At 38.4% G+C, this 20,323-nt stretch overlaps 1 protein-coding gene across 5 annotated transcripts in view; it reads left to right on the forward strand.

The window, feature by feature from the left end:
- iqsec1 (IQ motif and Sec7 domain 1) overlaps window positions 1-20,323 on the forward strand; it is a 141,021-nt gene that overhangs the window by 57,707 nt on the left and 62,991 nt on the right. The window contains exon 1 of one of the 5 annotated variants that reach the window (XM_015380145.1): window positions 13,553-13,867. The exons of the other annotated variants lie outside the window; for them this stretch is intronic. Coding sequence (XP_015235631.1) covers window positions 13,749-13,867 — 119 coding nt within the window. The 5' untranslated portion in view covers window positions 13,553-13,748. Of the gene's footprint in view, window positions 1-13,552; window positions 13,868-20,323 lie in introns of those variants that run through there. 5 annotated transcript variants of the gene reach the window in all.

Below are 20,323 nucleotides of genomic sequence, written 5' to 3' on the forward strand. Positions count from 1 at the left end.
GTGACTTTGAACGTGGCATGTTTGTTGGTGCCAGAAGGGCTGGTCTGAGTATTTCAGAAACTGCTGATCTACTGGGATTTTCACACACAACCATCTCTAGGGTTTGCAGAGAATGGTCCGAAAAAAAAAAAACATCCAGTGAGCGGCAGTTCTGTGGGCGGAAATGCCTTGTTGATGCCAGAGGTCAGAGGAGAATGGCCAGACTGGTTCGAGCTGATAGAAGGGTAACAGTGACTCAAATAACCACCGGTTACAACCAAGGTGGGCAGAAGAGCATCTCTGAATGCACAGTACGTCGAACTTTGAGGCAAATGGGCTACAGCAGCAGAAGACCACATCGGGTGCCAGTCCTTTCAGCTAAGAACAGGAAACTGAGGCTACAATTTGCACAAGCTCATCGAAATTGGACAATAGAAGATTGGAAAAACGTTTCCTTGTCTGATGAGTCTCGATTTCTGCTGCGACATTCGGATGGTAGGGTCAGAATTTGGCGTCTACAACATGAAAGCATGGATCCATCCTGCCTTGTATCAACGGTTCGGGCTGGTGGTGGTGGTGTCATGGTGTGGGGAATATTTTCTTGGCACTCTTTGGGCCCCTTGGTACCAATTGAGTATCGTTGCAACACCACAGCCTACCTGAGTATTGTTGCTGACCATGTCCATCCCTTTATGACCACAATGTACCCAACTTCTGATGGCTACTTTCAGCAGGATAATGCGCCATGTCATAAAGCTGGAATCATCTCAGACTGGTTTCTTGAACATGACAATGAGTTCACTGTACTCAAATGGCCTCCACAGTCACCAGATCTCAATTCAATAGAGCATCCTTGGGATGTGGTGGAAGGGGAGATTCGCATCATGGATGTGCAGCTGACAAATCTGTGGCAACTGTGTGATGCCATCATGTCAATATGGACCAAACTCCCTGAGGAATGCTTCCAGCACCTTGTTGAATCTATGACACGAAGAATTGAGGCAGTTCTGAAGGCAAAAGGGGGTCCAACCCGTTACTAGCATGGGGTACCTAATAAAGTGGCCTGTGAGTGTAGTACGATTATTGACTAGTTTAAAAAGTTTTTGCCCAATCAATAGAAGCATATTCTACAGTAGATGCTGCTGGACACTTGGATAAACTGTGCAGTAACAGATAGCTTTGTTGTAGTGTCAGACTGCACCTGGCATGCAGAAAAGTTTGTTTTCACTAAATCTCTAACTCCAAGGCTTTTTAGAATCACCTGCAAAACACAGTTCTTCCATCTCTTGGGAGCTCACTAGTTTGGTGCTTATTATTATTTAGTTTACATCTCCTGATTGGTTGGCAATCACTCAAATGAGCCCCATAAATAATGGATACAAATGATGTTCTTTACTACAGTGAATGTTCCTTTCAGGATGGTCCCTGTGATTATCTATGGGCCCTTTAAATAATAGCACTGCAGAATCTGAGCCTATTGATTTAGAATCAGAGTTGCTGCCTCGCCCGCTGAAGCAGCTGCCCTGTTATTTGCTGACTGCTGGAGGCGGTAGGGCAACCCATAAGACTGTGTCATGGAGCTGAGCATGATGGAAAACAACATGCTTTGGAAGTGAAGATGTCTTCTCTTGTGTAGGTTCATGAACCCTGCATTGTGGCTGTAATTGTGTCTCTGTTACCACAGCATTTACCCTTTGTGAGGCATGACAATAACCAAAGTCATTTTGAGACAGCTTAACAACACAATAAACATTTATTGTGTGTGGCAGCAAAAGAGAGTTTGGTGAATAAATGCACAGTTATTGTGTGGATGAAATACTGCAGCAAAGAAAGTGGCTTCTGCTTCTGCCGTACGTAACATTCTACCAGCTGTAGGAAATCCTTCTTTAATGGCCCTTTTATTTACTGCTGTTTGTATTGTAAAAGTTTGATGCCACCAGATGGGAAATCTCAACTGCAGGATTATTTAATAGGCCTATAAAACCAAAGGCCCACTTCCGTAAAGAGTCTGAGCTCTTGGGAAAGCTGTCTTTGAAGTCTCCAGCCCTGTTTCGTCATCACATTCCCCAACAGTTAATTACAGCCTGTTTTGCACTTGGAGGCTGGATCCAAGGAAATTCATCCTTCAGATCCATGAGTGCAAGTTTTTTTTTTTTTTTTTTGCTTATGATAACATTTGTGGACCAAGAACCAGACAGAGGATGTTCTTACAGTGTGCTTTTTGGTTCACTTTGTCTTGCTGATGATCCCATCACCATAATGTTCCTGTTGAGATGTGAAAACATTCACTTATTTGTGCTGTTTGTATATATGCACTACTTTGTATCAAGGCAGCAACTCCATGGTAAGAGGATTTTGTATTTTGATTGATTAAAAGAAAGCAGAAATCATCTATCATTGCACTTTTAGGTGCATCCTTTTCTCTTTTTTTCTCATTTTTTTCTTTCTTTTATAGTGTCATGTCTGGCAGTGTGGCAATAAGAATGGTTGTCTTAATGCCAGAAATAGCCCAACAGATTTCACTCTCACAAGTGGAGCATTATCACTTTCAACATAGTACTCTGCCTGATTTAAATATGTAAATTGTTTTATTAGGATTTATGTAGGGAATACTTAATGCTATTTGCAAACTACATTGAAAAAGTAGAGGAGGAGAGAGAAACGAGGAGCAAAATAATAAAGGGAGAAAAGGTGAAAGAAAGAGGAGACAAAAGAGAGAGATTGGCAAAACTTCATCAGTTTGCTTCATCACCTGCAAAGAGAGATGTAAAAAGAACACCGCAACCACCTGACATAGAACTACAAATACAATACAGCAACGGCTTGATATATATACAGTATTAATCAATACGATTGTATAAAGTCATAGCTGAAGATACAAATTGGTGAATATGTAAATAACGGGATCTAAGCATCTGTAGGTATTTGTGAAAGTCCTTTGCAAGTCATTTCTAGCTTTGGCTCCAGTCTGCAAACAGGGGATGAAAATATGTCAGTCAAATGCTTTTAGGAATACAACCTTTTATTTCCACTTGATTATTTACTGTATTTCCACTTGATAACATATTGTATGTGAAGCCAGGAAAAGGGATTACTGAAGGTGAAATAAGAAAAGTATTAATGCATTTTATGCTTATGTAAACCAGCTCTCTACAGACTTATTTGTTTTTCATCATATTTTTTCAGTAACAGTATTTCTGTCTCTGTGTAATAGTACAGAACCTTAAAAATGTAAAATTACAAGTGAAAAATGTTTTGAAAAGACTTATCAAAATCATTTTACATCACAAAATTACTATTTTAATGTGTTTTTTTTATTTTTTTTACAGTTTCTCAATTTTTTTGATTCAATTAAATGCTGAGTGAGATTAGTTGAAATGATCTTGTTTCATATGTCTCCATAACTGAAAAAAATTGTCACCCAGCATGTTTTCTATTCAGACTGTACCTGTATCTCAGTTCGTTCTGTTTCGTCTGCTTTAAAGGCTGTCGGTATGAAAGTACATGATTACCTTCAGTCATAATAACCAATTTGTACTTTTACACAGTGTCATGATTTCAATGAGCACATAGCCTGCTATTTGCATGTGCCTTCAACCCCTGAATCAGATATCAGGCGGTAAGCTCTCTCTGAATTGCAATGTCATTATCAAGATAACTGCTCTTTTAAAATATTAATTTCGATATCTCTTTTAGCTGATTGGGTGGGGAAAAAAAAAACTTTTCAATCTAAAAACTGCATGCATAATAAATCAATTTGATTATAAGAATCAGAACCAATCCGAAAGGTGAGAGTTTGTGTTTAAGTTGAGGTTGAGGACGTGTCATGAGTCTACGGTGCTTCAGCTTTACTAAAAAGTTCTCAAATATGAATGTTGTGGTTAGCCTGAAGCATTAGAGTGAACAAACCTGCAACAGATGTTTCTCACTCTATAATAACAATGTGTCAGGATTTTCTCTCCCTTACAGCCTCACTGCCACAGTATTACCCTGTGCCACTTCGGTTGGTTAATTAGATCCAGTGACAGATTAGCGATACTGCAACTCCCTCACAGCTTATCCTTTCATCAGCTCTATGCACCACTGATATTAGGCAAAAGGGCCTCAGAGCGTTTCAGATCTGTCTGCTGGTCTGATAAGGGGAACTTGCTGTTCCAAAGCGCTGTATTCCTGTTCAGATCAAACAGAAGTAAGGAGAGCATCACATAGATGAAGTAATGGAGCAGGGTGTTGCAGACTTATCTTGAGAAAATAAGATCCAAGAGCACTAATCACCAGTTTCAGCTCATTTTTCAAGTAATGGTATATATGTCCTAAAGCTTAGTTATAAGGTTTATGTGTGTGGTCTTGAATTTCATGCAGTTAATCAGTGCTATTTTTTTGAAAAAAAGAGGCAAGTTGTGAAAACCAACTTTTCATTGTGGGGTTGATGCTTGGACCCCACGAGGGGAAATTGCTGTATTGGGGCCAGGGTTAATGTTTATGTCTAAGATGTGAGGATTAGGAATTCACAGATAATGGTTAGGTTAAGGGAAAGTGTCACAGTTAGGTTGTAGAAATGGTCCCGGTCTGATCGTTCAGACGTTAGACACTTTCACCTCTTTTCCTGGTACTCTGCACCTCTTTCATTGTGTTTTAATAACATGCATATTGAAACAAGTTTGCCATTTAAACTTGAGAACAAAAGTTATAACTAGATTAAGATAGTGGTTTTCTGATGATTCTATACAATAAGATATCAAAATAAGAACTGTTTGAATTCCTGATTCAGTTTTATAAGAAGTCATTAAAGGTCATTAAAGAATTGAGAACTGATTTCGCCTTGGAATCAAAGACTTTAGGCCTGACTGGGGATTTCCTCTCAGAGTCTTGGAACTTCCCTCTGACTTGTATTTCAAAAACTTGAGAATTGAGAATGAGCTACATAACCATCTCCACTACTTCCTGAACTTCAGCCAGATCCTTTGTTTCCTGTCTTTCATTACTGGACAAAATGATTAATGCAGGTGTGTGTGTGACCTCATTAACTATGATGAGAATGGCCAGACACACCTCCATTAATCAGTTTGTCCAGTAATGAAAGACAGGAAACAAAAGAGCTGGCTGAAGTTAAGGAAGTAGTAAACTTGGGTATATGGCTCTTGACTTGAACCTAAGATATAGTACGGTAAAAGCCTAACAGATGTAAATTCTGTGAAATACTGAAAATGAAATGAAAATATTTGTGGATTGATCTTAATGTAAAATAAGAAAATACTAACTAATTAGGGAAATTTGTTTCTACTGAATAGGTGCGGATGTCAAATTGAACTTAGTTATTTAGATTTTAATATTTTCATTAAGTCTTAAGAGTTTGACTGAGATGCTTTTTCTTAAAAAAATATTCTGATGGCAAAGGACTTGTAATTGACTTCTATTCATAGATGTGTTTATTTTGCTCTGATAAATTTTTGAGAGTTATTTGGTGTTTATCCACCATTAGACGGCTGGTGAGGAAAATCAGTTTTCCTATATGTTCTGTTTAATGATCAACTGTTCCAGCATTTAAAAACAAAAATGTAGTATTCTGCTGCATTAAAGTGCCTTAAAACTAAAAATCAAGAACATTTTTTGTAGATAAATTGTAAAGAGAAAGCTTGTTCTTTGATGTGATTTGTTTGGGGTTTTATGTCAAATTATGCATTAAGGAAAACAGAATCTCTAACTTCAGTATAATGGTATTTCTGATGGAGTAGATGGTACTAACAGTGGATTTTCTTAAACCAATATAATAATTAATATGTTGTAGACAGAGACCCTTCTTTTGTGTTGCAGATATCAGTTTATCCACTGAAGTCTAAATCTTTGTGATGGCAGCAAAGAGACTCAGCTGCTGTCTGGGAGGTCACGTTCTTGTCTCTGTGTCACATTTAGACAGATAGAGACAGCTCTTTGTTTGCCCTGCCAATGAAAAGCTCGTCTGTCTTCTACTTCTGATCTTCTCAGGCTTGAGGCCAAGCCGGGAACAGAAGGAGCTTTTGCACGGCGGCCGAGCCCTCTGCCAGAGAGGCGCAGAGAGGCCGTGCAGAGCCGTAACATGGAAAACAGCAGGGGAACTAAACCTCTCACCCCTCATGCCCAGGGCAGGGTGGAGAGGTCTCTTATCTGTGGGGGGAGGAGAGGCATTTGCACTGTTACTGGGGGAGGTTGGAAAAATATTTTTATGGAACGAAACCTTTATGGGTGTATTTAAATAAGAGGAAGTAGCTGATAACAAAACACATCAAAGCTGAAATAACGAAAGTTTCAATGGGTTGTTACCTTTTCTCTGTAATTAGTTAAGGCCCGTTTATTGTTCCACCCTAAAATGCTGAAAACAAATACACTGTGACTGTCACTCGCAATTGGCTGTTACACATAAACTCTCCCAATAAGGAGGATTTAGTTTTACAGTAGCAGTGGTTCATGGAGGCATTTGGATTGGCTCACTCAGGCAGAGTAGATCATACACTGCCATCATGTGGTTGGATAGGATGAGCTCTGCCTCACTCTTTTTCTCTATTTTGGAGATGTTTGTAGTGGGAGTTGGCCAATGCTTGGCAGATCTTAAAAAAATATATAACCGCACTCTCTCATACTGTCAGATTTTTTGCAACAGTTTTTGCTCCCACATAAGTGTGAAAACACATCGGAGCTTAATGGGATGAAGGAGGTTTCATACCAAACATAGAGGAGAAAACACGTTGATGTTTTATCATGACAAAGCTGTGAATCAGGCTGTTAGATGTCAAGCACAGGGTGTAATGTTTCCGATATTCAGTGATTATCTTTTTATATGTCAGGCAAAGCTACTCCCAAACGTGCTAAACTGAGCAAAGCTAAGAGTAAAAAACCCATGACATACTGTATTTTGCTTGTTCTTATAAGCTTTAAGTTGTTCTTTTTAAGGTTCCTATAATATAAACATGTAATAGTGGAAAGAAAGAGGTAGGTAAAGATGCACAGTTGTCTTTTTACTTTTCACAAATAAGAATCTGAACAGTGTATTGTTTTATTATTAGGCTCCCCTGAATCAATACTTTGTAAAATCTATTTTTAACGCAAAAAGTGTTGCAAGTCTTTGGTTCAGAGACTAATATTCTTGCGTGTTTTTCCTTGCAGAGAAGCTTGGTCAGCAGCCAGCTTGGACAAAGTGTCTTTCAAAATCAGTTTTCAACTCTTGCCAGAGATTTACAATTTAGCAGCTCTGACTATGTGTAGGATTGTTGTACTTGTGAGCGGTGAAGCTTTTGTTCTGATATTACTCCTGACATTTTAGGTTTGTTCCTTGGTCTTTGTGATGCTGTTTTGGAATTAAGGAAGGTGAATTATTTGCCTGTTGCAGATTTCACACTTTGATTAAAAATATATAATTCAAAAATCTAATTTTATGACGGATCAATCCAGTGTAAAACTGGTATGAATACTTTTTAAGCCAATGCAGTTTTAAATTGCATGAAGGTGATGGTTCATCAGCCATTGTCAGATTTTGCACTTTTTAATCCTTGTAGGCTTTCTGAAAGGTTAATTGTCTCAACTGAAATGCAAGGACATGAGTCACTGTTGTTATACATCTAAGAAGGCGTCTGCTGTCATTCCCTCTCAGTTTTTTTGTTTTTTTTTGTATCCTGTTGGCGCTTTCTACTTTTAAAACTAATCAGCATGTGTTTTTTATGACAGAAAAATTGTAAGTGGTCATAGATTTGGGTAGAACCGTGTTATTTATTGTTGACACCGTTTTCTTAGATAAATGCAAGCAATAAAATTTTATTTAAAATTAATTTTTTTTTTTCAATTTGAAAAGCAGGATTGCAGATTATTGTGTATATGTGATATATCCATTACATCCAATATTGCACCATGATTGAATATATATATATATATATATATATATATATATATATATATATATATATATATATATATATATATATGACAATAGATTAACGGTATTATTTTATTTTATTACCCGATAAGAGTGTGGGTGAGCTGATAACGGCCCACTACTATACACAAGGCGAAGGTCAAGAAGGACACAAAGTAGTGGGGGGATGACTTAAAACTCTCATTTCCACATTGTGCCATAGAACTGCAGATTAAAAACAGAAAAACCACCTACTTTGAAGCTGGATTAACTTGCAGCAAGATCTGAAAGTAATCAATATTAGTACTTAATACCTTTTTTAAGGGCTTTAATCTGCTAAAACGAAGACTTGAGCAGCAACAACAATATTCATTATTTGTCTCGTCTGAATGTTCTTATTTGCCAGCTGATAACTTGACTTTTCAGTGTAAAACCTTTTGAAACAAAACATCAAAAAACTTGAGCTAATATGCCTATTCAGTAGAAAATGTTATGTTAATAAAAATATTAATGAAAATAATTGAACTTTATTGCTCTCACACTGGAAATATTAACCTCTACATTTGACCCATCCCCTTGGAGAGCAGTGGGCTGCCATTGAGCGGCACCCAGGGAGCAGTGTGGGGTTAAGGGACTTGTAAAGGGACCCATAGTGCAGGCTGTAGGGATTGAACCGGGTACTTGCAACCTTCTCAGAGCACAAGCACACTGCTCTTAACCAATTGGCCAACACTTCCCTAATATGTTCGTGGCTATTTAAAAAGATGCTTTATCCCATCATCATTTCACACCTATTTGGTTTGAAGGCATGAGAGAATTCTCTAAAACTTCCATTTCCATCTGTGTTTTTACTGCAGAGGTAATAACCACCATCTTCCTGCAGCTTTACCTGCCATGCAGCCCCATATAACACCAGAGACTGTGAAACAGCTTTTTTTTTTTTAGGTAGTCATATTTTGTATTGTTCACTTGAATGAAACTGAACAAATGTTCCATCATCACTTCTTTTAATAATGGAGATTCTGTATTCAGCACTCAGTCCCAATTTTATTGAGTCATTTTTAGTCTTTGTCCGGTTTTCTTTAGCCTCCTTAACCCTTGTGTTGCTCAGTTGTCTGTAAATTGTTGATTTAAATCTTCTGTACATAAATCTGGCTTATATTTGCTGATTCCTTACAGATTTTTTAAAAGGTTTTTAATTTTCACTCTAATAAGAATGAGTTTACTGTGCAAACCACTGTGCATTTTTTGATTTTCGAGTGCATGCCTTCTGTGTTGTCCTGAACAGAATCCTGCAGCAATAGTTAGGCAGCCCACATCAGACTGTTCACCAATGCCAGCTGGATTAAAGAGAGGCCATATGGTGAGAGAGGAAAGCAGGGAGGTTGGGAGCAGACGACCAACATGTGCAATATTTGTACATCTAAAAGCCCACCTACTTTGTTCCAAAGAGTCAAACCCACTGTCAGTCTTTTAAAGGATCCCTTTATCTTTTCATATTTTTTTACAGTTTTGGTCTTCAGCTGGGAATGAAAATGATCCCACACCATGGGACATTTTATACCAACCACACTATTTCATAGGGGACTAAAGATCGGCTCATACCTTCTTACACAGCTTATTGACACTGCACCAAGACATCAACAGCATCACCTGTTTTACATTGCTGTATTACCACTAAACCTTGCCTATTATTGTGTAACCAACCCAACACGTGATAAATTTAGCTTCCAAGAAATAGAGAAATATTTCATAGAACTTTTTTAGTTTTGGTTGTGTTTTACTGCTAATAAAACCTTAAATTCAGTTTCTCACAAAACTTTAACATAATGCTCTATTCTTATTTACAGTGGTTCATCACTGTGGTGTCATTGTGGTGCTCTACCAAGGGGTTAAGGATATTCAGGCTGCTTTAATGGTGGCCCTCTGCCTAAATGGGTTGTTGGCTCTAAAGTATCTCACTTTCATTTTTTCATTGACTCTTTAGCAGTCCCACACACAGAGCATGCATGCAGTAATAGTGGAGAGGAAAAACTCCTATCCAATATCTTTCCTTACCAAATATCATTCCATTAAGAGCATGCTTTGTAAGCTAAGACCTTTTGTGTCTCTGTCTCTGCTGACTGCGTCTTTATCTACTTGGGAACTATTACGTATTAAATGTGTCCTAACAGACAACCAATTATAATTTAGGTCTTTCTGTACTTTTTTATCTGTTGCCTGCCAAAGACATACTGTTTCCCATTTTTGTGTTGAGTCTATTAAACCAAAACAAGCTAACACAGTTCACCAGACCTCAAATAGTGCTTTGACAGTAGTGATAATTCCCAAAGATGTAATAGGGTAGATCTTGACTTGCAGGGATGATTAATCTCACAAGCCCTATGTCAGGCCTTTGCTGAATCTTAAATACATTACTTCCAGGTGCGCGGTGGATGTTGAGCTCTCCTCACTGCTCCTATAAAATCCTGTTCGTACACACCTTTAAGGACATGTGCACACTGAACAGCTCTGAAGGCACGGAAATTGGTCTGGAAGGGAAGTTACATGCCAAGCTTTGGTGGGTTACACTTGACATTTAGAGGAAATTCTCACAAATTAACTGTCTAAAAGTGACATTACAAGAGCTTCATTACAAGAGTTAAGCGGTTCAAAAGTGTGAAGCCCTGTGAGTCAGAGGCCTCGGCATTTAGAACATTGAGTGGAATAAAAGGTAGAACTTGTTTCAGATGTAGTGCAGTGTTCTGCATGTTCAAAAATCATGCAGGGTTTCCTGTTGCATGCACAGACTCACACAGCTTTTCATGATGAGTATGTCAGACGGGAAAGAGATCTTGTGCTTGATGATTACTGACTGAAGCAATTACGCAGTAGATGTAATCATGATTAAACAACATGCATACACAATTGCTTCACCACACAGGTTCATTAACAGAATGGCAGAGGTCTGATGTTATTATTCTCCTGACCTCAAAGATCATGTTATCAACAGCACTGCATCACACAACCAGCACTGCAGACTTGGGGTCATCATCTCTCAGTGTGTGGTGCAATATAATAGCATTTGGAATAAAAAAAAAAAAAGGGAAAGATATGAAAATAAAAATAAAAAAATCGAAAATCCATTTTTTGTTCTTGTAACATTTAATTAAAAAAACACAAACTTTCTCACACCAGCCCTATAGGTGGGAATAATTCCGTAAAAAGAGGTTAACTGCCACAAAAACTCACAAAAACATTCACAATAAATGACTCTGAAGAGAGGAGTTAAGGCCGTTAAAATGACAAAATCATTGAACGCTTCACAATAAAACCTGTAGACACCTGTGGTTAGTGCAGAGTTATATCAAAAAAAATTTTTTAATTTTTGGCAAAATCATACAGCCCTAGTCTGAGGGTATTTGTATCCTCTTTTATCTTTTTGTCGTATATTTTACTAAACCTCAGAAGACTGATAAGCCTCATTGAAACAAAAGACCAGTACCAGAGCAGTGAACCCCTTTTTAGTGTTGGAAATATTCCTGGTTATACTGGTATAGGGTACACTGATGTAACACAAGGACTTAACTAGTTATTTGGTTATGGTAAGTGTTGAGGTCTCGATAGATGTAGCTACTAAAATGAGTGAAAGTCAGCTGATATGTACAAATGTTTGCGTGTGTGAGTGAGTGCTGTGTTCATGGCTCTGCTTTTCTTTCACACTGTTACCTCCCTGACAACCGTCCCACTTTGGTTGCTGTTACCCTGTGAGACTTGAACAACAGTATCATCGGTATTATTTACTGCACAGAGGCATAACACTATGTGGCAGCAAAATGCCAAAAAGTAAAAATAGGTTCTGACTAATTTTTCAGCCAAATATCAGTTTTTAGTTCATGATTTAAAAAAAAGAAGAAGAAAGGAAGTGTCCACTTTTGGGGCCTTTGAAGAGCTTGATATTTTAGACATCCACTCTAGTTTAATATTGCCTGATCATGATGCAATCTCTGAGCAAATCCTAAGTCTCTAGGCATGGCTGGCATTATAAACCTAAGATAGGTTGAAATCAAAAAGAGCTTCTAAACATAATTTGGAGATATTTATTAGGAAAAAAGTGTTTAAAAAAATATATGTATGTTTTTTACATAGATTTTGATTCTGGTGCCTACGACCAATATTGTAGCATTCTTACCTGTGGATGTGATTTTAGCTGATAAGAATATTCTTCTTCTTAATTAGCTACACTGCTTATTGATGCCGGCTTTTTATATGATTTTGTTTTGCCACTGATAAGCTGATTCTTTCTTAGCTCTCTTCTCTGACCAAAACTAGAGGAAAACAAACATATTGGTTAGAGGCTGGGCTTGGGGACATTCCTAGTGAAATAACATGAACGCACTGCATCTTCTACTCTTGCTTGATCTTTGTAGAACCTCTTAAGAATTTGCTCACACACCTCTTCAAGGTAACTTGTATACAACCTAATTATTAGGATTAAGAATATTTTTCCACTTTCTGAGTGAATTTAACCGAGTTGGATTTTCTAATTCATTTGCGTCTTAATTAATATTTAAGTAAAATAGATTTTGCTTACTGATAAAGTACCAGACTGTTGCTGTTGAGTACTGTCCTCCCCCATGTACTATTAAGACACCCTGTTTTTTAAATGAAGAAAATGGTTTTATTCCATTAAACCCTGAATCATTCAGTCCAGAAAATATCACTGAGAAGCTGTCAGTAGCAGGAAAGGTTTTTAAGTAGAGAAGATTTGTGAAGTTAGTCATGGCTCCAATGTACATACACCGCTCTGCTCTACAACATACATGTACATTTCTTTACCGATTTGGCTCCATTTAAAGGAAAACAAACCGACTTTCTGACAGTATGAGGTTTATTACCCGAGAGATTGAGTTTAAAGAGAAAATCGATCAAACAACATTTCTTACTTTATCTGCTAAATTTAGTTTGCAAAAGCTTTTTGTGCTTCTCCTGACTTCATTTTCAACTCATAAAAGGTACTGAAAATAGTTCACTTTGTTCTTTGGGATTTGATATTTCTAAATTTAGACTTTTCTCATCAACAACCCCCACTCCATTTGAATATTGTTGTCACACTGGTCCCTATCTGATTCCTCAGTGCATCTACCTTATGTACACATTTTTTTTTCAAATCAAGCAAATAAAATAAGTAAACGCAGTAAGTATTAATAGCTTTGTGGGTCATAATGAAAATGTGTTTTTAAGTACGCTGCAAAAAAAAGGCAGTGATTCCACTGAAGAGCGGGATGCTGTGGGGTGGCGGAGAGCTGAGTGTGAAGAGAGAAAAGAAATAGCAAGAGAGGGAAGAGAAACGAAAAAATTGGAGGGAGGGGGAATATGAGGCATGATAATGAGCCCTACCTCTGACACATCCTCTTGTTTCTATGGAGACCATGCGGCCAATCAAATGGCCCCATCTGAGGACCGTACTATTGAGAATAGATGAGAGGGTGGAGAGACATCTCCGCAGCTGCTTCCCTGTATCTTTGAGATGTAGAATAATCCCAGTAAACCTCCCAGCAGACCCCCTGCAGGTTCTATTGTATTTTTAATTATTTATGTGAGGCAGTCACTGCCGCCACTCCTACATGTGAAGAATTATCAATCATTCTTTATGATTTAGAGCAGAGGCTGCACACTAGACGCCTCCTGTAGCCTCTGGGCTCCACATCCACACCCTACACCTCCTCCTTTCTTACTGGTCCTCCTCCCCTCCACACCTCCCCACAGGCTGCCATCCTCTTGGATGCTCCTCGTTACATCACGCACGCACTGCTCTGTGGCAGCCCATGTTTGTGACTGGGAAGGAGAGTGAGCCCGAGTGAGCCAGTGTGCGCACACCATTGCGTCCCATTCACCAGAAGCCAGGATGGACAAGCCAAGCGTATGGCGCGCTGTGGTGAGCAGCACAGACCCCCGAAGAACACGAGACCCTGGGTCCCACCCGAGCAGACCAGGCTCTGCCATGGGCTACCGGCTCTATGACATGTGAGTAAATTCTGATTGTTGTAAGCATGGCCGGACAGGCAGACAGGCGGGCTTGCCTGCCTGGGCAGCACAAGTGCGGCTCCCATTCAAAGGCAGAGCAGTGAAGTGGGAGGCAGAGGAAAACACTCCACAGCCCATGCTGAGTCACCTACGGCTCTCAGACCTTGCGATGTCCTCTCCTCATCCCTTCCTGTGTTCTTTGTAAACATTGTCTGTTTTCTGGGGAGGGGTGGCGTGGTGCAGCAGGCTTTTGTGTGAATGGCATTCTCCAATAACAGCATGATGCATGAATGCCATGTGTGTTCATGTAACCTGATAGCACCTCAGGGTTGTTTTGTGTTTGTGAAGCTGCCATCGTAGCTGTGATCTCAGCGGAGTCATGTGAGGGATGCTTTTAGAGCCTTGGGGAGCAGGGGGGAATGACTCATTTGTGCATGATGCTGTGACAGCTCGTACTGGGCACTCGTGTCCCTTTCAGCCTTTGCTGTATTTTTTTAGGGAGCTATGGTGGTCTTGCGTGTGATTGGCTCAGTCCTGTGTATGTGTGTGTCCGTGTGTGTAAATGTGTGCTACAGCTCGTAGATCTGCATGTGTGCTTGCAAAATGCGGCTGGGGTCTTTCATTTTATTTTGGGATCCTACACACATGGAGTGTGTGCTAAGCTTGCAATCCTCCCGAAGTAAACAGTCTAGGAACCCATCCAGTATGGAAGGTTGACAAAATGCTTTAGATGTGTTTTTATTGCCAAGATGTTTTTTATTACTGGTGGGCTGTTGTGTAACAATTCTTCATACCTTCTTTGGTTACCTTACACACAGTAAAATAATCTGAATAAGGATTTTCACTCTTATTTCACCACAGAGCTTCATTTAAGTATGTTGTTATAACAAGCATTTGTCTCTTATAGAACCCTGTAAACATGACTGCATATGTTTTTTAAATGTATGAAGGAGCTGATGGGTAGTGCTGAATTATGCTGTCATGCCATGATATGTGAGGGTCTGTCATCTTAATGAATGTCAGACCTTCACAAGCCTCCACCTTCATGGGAAAACTGCAGCTGCTGCTCTTTTAGTGTCTTAAATCACTGCCTTGGATCGTTTTTCTGTGCCTCACTGAGTGCCCATATTATTAAAATTCTGTTTCATTTGACAGTGGGAGATTTTACTGCATGCTCAAAGCAGATATGCTGGTCTTTTGTTTTGTTTTTTCACAATATGCTGTGCGACATCTGTTCCTGCACATTTGGAGAAAGGCAAAAATCTCGGGCTCATGCAAATCGACTGGTTGGTGTAACATCGTTAGGTGGAGGACAACAGAGATTTGTGACAGATGGGTACCAAGACAGACTGTGTCCTGCCAGTAACTGAAGTAAAATGCGTGGATAAGCTGTTAAAAATTACACTCTTAAGTTACATATCTGCAGTTCTGTATCTCTCTGGTCTCCAAAAGATGATCCTGCTAAATTGCAAACCTAGAGGCAGAGATGTTTCTTGAGTATTTAAACATAAGTCATCACTACTTTAGCAGATAAAGATACAGCTCAGTTTTTACAATATAATGAATAATTAATTTGATTCACCATTTCGAATTTTGAGTATGATTTCTAATATATTTTTATAAATTTATATTTTTTAAAAAAACAGGAGTTATTTATATGTATCTATAAAAACAGGCTTAAATTAGAAGGCAATCACACTTTTGCTCAGTTTTTGAAGACTTGTTTTGTGGTTACCATGACACGGATGACTGCGAATTTACCAAGGCATATTTAAAAGTATCTTCCTCTAGCCTGCCTGTTATGAGCGGGCTTTAATTATGCACACTGGGGGCAAAAGCGACATAAACATTAGGGTATGACATGGTTGTTGTTAATCATTTTAAAACCAACTTAATTTTTACAGTGTTGACATTTTTAACGGCATTTTGGAATCTTGGTGGTTAGTGTGGTTGGTACAGCAAGCATGGCTAAAACAGCCTTTTCTCATTTTTTCAGGAGAATGTAGGGCTTAACTTTAAAATTTCAAAAGATATTCAAACCTAATTTGATCCAATCTGTCCCTTTACTCAGTGATTCTCATCCATGGCCCTTAGGGTCCAGGGTCTTTTAAATTTAAGATGTGTCTCTGCTCCAGCACACCTGATTCATTTTATAGCATTACTTCCTCGCTATGTCATCAAATCCTTCAAAAAACAATTTATTTAGATCTGTTGAGCAGGTCCAGGGAAACATCTAAAGCAAGCAGGGGGCTGGAGTGGAGAAGAAAAGATGACAGATTCCTAATCCTTAAAAATATGAAATATTGTTCCTAATTCAGCCTTTCTGTTATCTACTGAATGTCTTTTCTCTCTTACTTCTAATTATGACCAATTGATAGATTTTATTTATTGACTTTTATCCCAGCGATCCTTTCAAACTACAATCACCAGCTGTCCTGTAAACTTCGCTGAATAAAAACAGATTTCTCTAAATAGTGTTGTGATCACAGTGCATTTCTATCTAGCATTCTATAATCTGCTCCTTGCAGAGGCTGTATTTCATCATTCATAGATGAACAGCGATGAGCTTTTACCCTTCATATAATATAATGTCATGCATCCTCAGAGGGCAGCTGTGCCATGAAACGTTTCCAGGAGGAATGCCCTTTTTCTCCCATCCCTGGCAGAGTCTTAGTTGATGCAGAGCTCCTGTTTAAGTGACGCCAGTGATGATAAAAAACAAAGTGCGTCACAGAAGCTGTAAGGCAGTGACGGCACATTCCTTTGCTATAAGCCTGAGCCTTTTGACAACAGAGTGTGCTTGGTTTGCTGACTGAGGGAGTACACGACTGGCAGCACTGCTCTGAATATGCCTCCACTGCAGACAGCAACTATAGGATGCATGGTCCCATTGCATAAGACACCAACACCGTCCAAGGCTGTTCAGAGAAATAAATAGTTTGGCATTGAGGATGCTGACAGCTCACATAGAATCAGAGGAAACTGAGCATAATGCTACAAAGCAGGATGTGAGGCAGTTCTTAGATCAGACAGGAGTTCAGCGTTTTATCAACATTTCCTTTTTATTGCAAAAAAAGTATTTACTGCAATGTAGCAAAGTTGACATAGTCTGTTAGAGGTGAGCCTTTATCCCAAGGACCCAAAGGTCAATCCATTCTTGATTTTATGACTTTGTAGGACCTTCACAACGCCTTCCCTTTCTGGCTCTATCAATAAGCCTCTGAACAAAACGGATTGGATGAGAGCATAATATAATCTATAGGAATCCGTTCATTTGATCAGGGAGGGATGGAAAGGGATGGCACATCAGTCACAAAGTGTTTTGCATAAATTTCAATCACCCTCAGTGCAACTTGAAAAGCTGTCCTTTCTAAATGAGAACTTCAGCTGCAGGACATCTGTCATCTGGCTCTTAGCTTCCAGGGGCTGAGTCTGCAGCTGGAGCTGCATCAGCCATGTGAAAGGATGGACAAAACCAGCTATGGCTGCGGAGCATCTCACTGAGTTAAGCTTTCCTCGGGGGAGAGGTGCTTACTGATGCGTCCGTAGTTTGAAATGGCTCATAATAAGCCCCTACCTTTGCCAACAGCAACGTCAAAAGCGACAGCGCTGAAAAGAGTAGGGTGCAGCAAAAAAAAGGCTGCATTTCCAGAACATTTTGTTCCTGTGGATGCATATAATAATATGTTTGTGCACAGCAATGTTGCATACAGTGAGCCAGATTAAGGCAATAACATTTCCTCAGATTTACCCCGAGTTTTAAGTTAACAAGGTCCAGTAGTGTGTAATAAGTATATTCTAGATCAGTCAGAATTATATATTCTGCAGACACATAGGTTTGCTTTCATGACTGCTAAATTTGAGCTGTTTTATACCCTTATACCAATGAGACATGATAAGCCTGTTAGGATTTGAATGGTAAATCATATTGAAGTGTTAAAGCTGACTCAGTCATAATCCTGTTCCTATATCCTGCTCTGTCAGACATATGCAAATCTGTTCAAATAATGAGCGATCCAACATCACAACCACGTCACTTTTTTTTCTCCTACAAATTAAGTCTTAACAACTAAATAATTTTCTAGCTGATTGAGTAGTCTAATATAAACTGGCAGTTCCAAAATTCATAACATACAGGTTACTGTTGCATAATTTGACGTGTTTTGAAAAAAAACATAATTAATTCAGAAAGCAGGCAGAAAATAGTATGCATGCTGGTTTTTCTTAAAAAAAAAAAAACTTGAGAGTGGTTGTTCGGTGATATATCATGAGTTTCAGTTGCCCGATATAATATTTCTTTCAGTTCCTAGTGTCATTTAGAAAAAAAAAACACTTTACCTAAAACAATGAAGGAAAATGGGCTACCTCTCCTCCGCAAATAGTGCTGTGGAGCCTTTTTACTGTGCAGTGACAATCACGGTGGAAAACCTGGACTGATTAAAACCCCAAACAACATGGATGCCAAAAACAAACTAACTTAATGATCAACACCTTCTGATGAACATACAGGTAAAAGCCAGTAAATTAGAATATTTTGAAAAACCTGATTTATTTCAGTAATTGCATTCAAAAGGTGTAACTTGTACATTATATTTATTCATTGCACACAGACTGATGCATTCAAATGTTTATTTCATTTAATTTTGATGATTTGAAGTAGCAACAAATGAAAATCCAAAATTCCGTGTGTCACAAAATTAGAATAAGGGTTAAATTTTGAAGACACCTGGTGCCACAAACTAATCAGCTGATTAACTCAAAACACCTGCAAAGGGCTTTAAATGGTCTCTCAGTCCAGTTCTGAAGCCTACACATAATCCTCATAACACCTGAGCAGTGCCACAGACTGATCGACTCCATGCCACGCCGCATTAATGCAGTAATTGAGGCAAAAGGAGCTCCAACCAACTATTGAGTATTGTACATGCTCATATTTTTCATTTTCATCCTTTTCAGTTGGCCAACATTTCTAAAAAAATCCCTTTTTTGTATAAGCCTTAAGTAATATTCTAATTTTGTGACACACAGAATTTTGGATTTTCATTTGTTGCTACTTCAAATCATCAAAATTAAATGAAATAAACATTTGAATGCATCAGTCTGTGTGCAATGAATAAATATAATGTACAAGTTACACCTTTTGAATCAAGTTTTTTTTAAAATATTCTTATTTACTGGCTTTTATCTGTACAGGTAAAAGCCAGTAAATTAGAATATTTTGAAAAACTTGATTTATTTCAGTAATTGCATTCAAAAGGTGTAATACAGCACTTGCTTTTTTATCTTTACATTTAATTGGAAAATTGAAAGAGATTAAATTATATGTGAATTTTAATGTTTAGCATCATAAATATCTTTTTAGTTATTATTTAGAAAAATATATGAGTTGTAATAATTTAGCATGCTTACATTCTGACAAACAGAGGGGATATAAAACAAAACTTTAAGGCTCTTCTCCTGACTATGTCAGAAAGGAGTATATCTTCTTTGTCGACTGTCAGGGTGACATTAAGGGTTGGTTTTCAAAAGATTTTCTGAAACGAATTGTGAGCAGGACAGAGGTGATAGTGTTTGGCAGTGCCATCTCTGACGTGGGACATTTCAAGGATTTTGTAAGTTCCAAAGTAACCTTTGTGTCTCTATAGATAGCAATATTAAACTGGACAAACGTTGTTTTACAACCGTGGTTTTATCATCCACGTCTTTTATCTAAGGTAAAACCATTTTTATCTTTTAGCATTTTTTGAGCATGTTTTAAACTCTTTTATTTCTAGCCATCTGGACTACTGCAATGCACTTTATTCAGACATTAGTCTCTCTCCCATCTAGTCCAAAATGCAGTGGCTCGTCTTTTAACACGGACCAGAAAACATCAACACATTACACCAATACTTGCATCTCTGCACGGTCTCCCTGTTTGTTTTAGCATTGAGTTTAAGATTTTATTGTTTGTGTAGAATGGGATTGGTCCTCAATGCATTACCTACCTCCTCCAGATTTACTCTCCGGCACGTGCTCTGAGGTCTGAGGGCCATCTTCAACTAATAGTGCCTAACATAAGGCTTAAAACCAGAGGGGACAGAGCCTTTTCTGTAGTTGGCCCCAGACTTTGGCTGGAACAGCCTCCACAGTGGAGTGTTTTAAGTCTGGTCTTATATACAACACATTGTAAACATTTTTTGTTGTATATAAATAAAGTGGATTGGATTGGATTGTGCAGCAATATTGTTGTGCAAGTCTCACTTCTCATCTTTAAAGAGACTCAAAAATAAAACATGGCACCTCTACGCTGGGACAATGACATGAATATAAAACTGACAGTCTTTAGATCCAGCCCTTTGATTACACATATTTAGGAGAGGTTTGATTTATTTTCAACAATTTGTTGGAAAGTTTATTCAGTTATTCAGCAGGAAAGTAATATAGAATTAAATATTGATATTTAGTATTTTATTC

The sequence above is a fragment of the Cyprinodon variegatus genome, unplaced genomic scaffold (genome assembly GCF_000732505.1).
Source record: "Cyprinodon variegatus isolate N-32 unplaced genomic scaffold, C_variegatus-1.0 Scaffold208, whole genome shotgun sequence".
NCBI classification, from domain to species: Eukaryota; Metazoa; Chordata; class Actinopteri; order Cyprinodontiformes; family Cyprinodontidae; genus Cyprinodon; species Cyprinodon variegatus.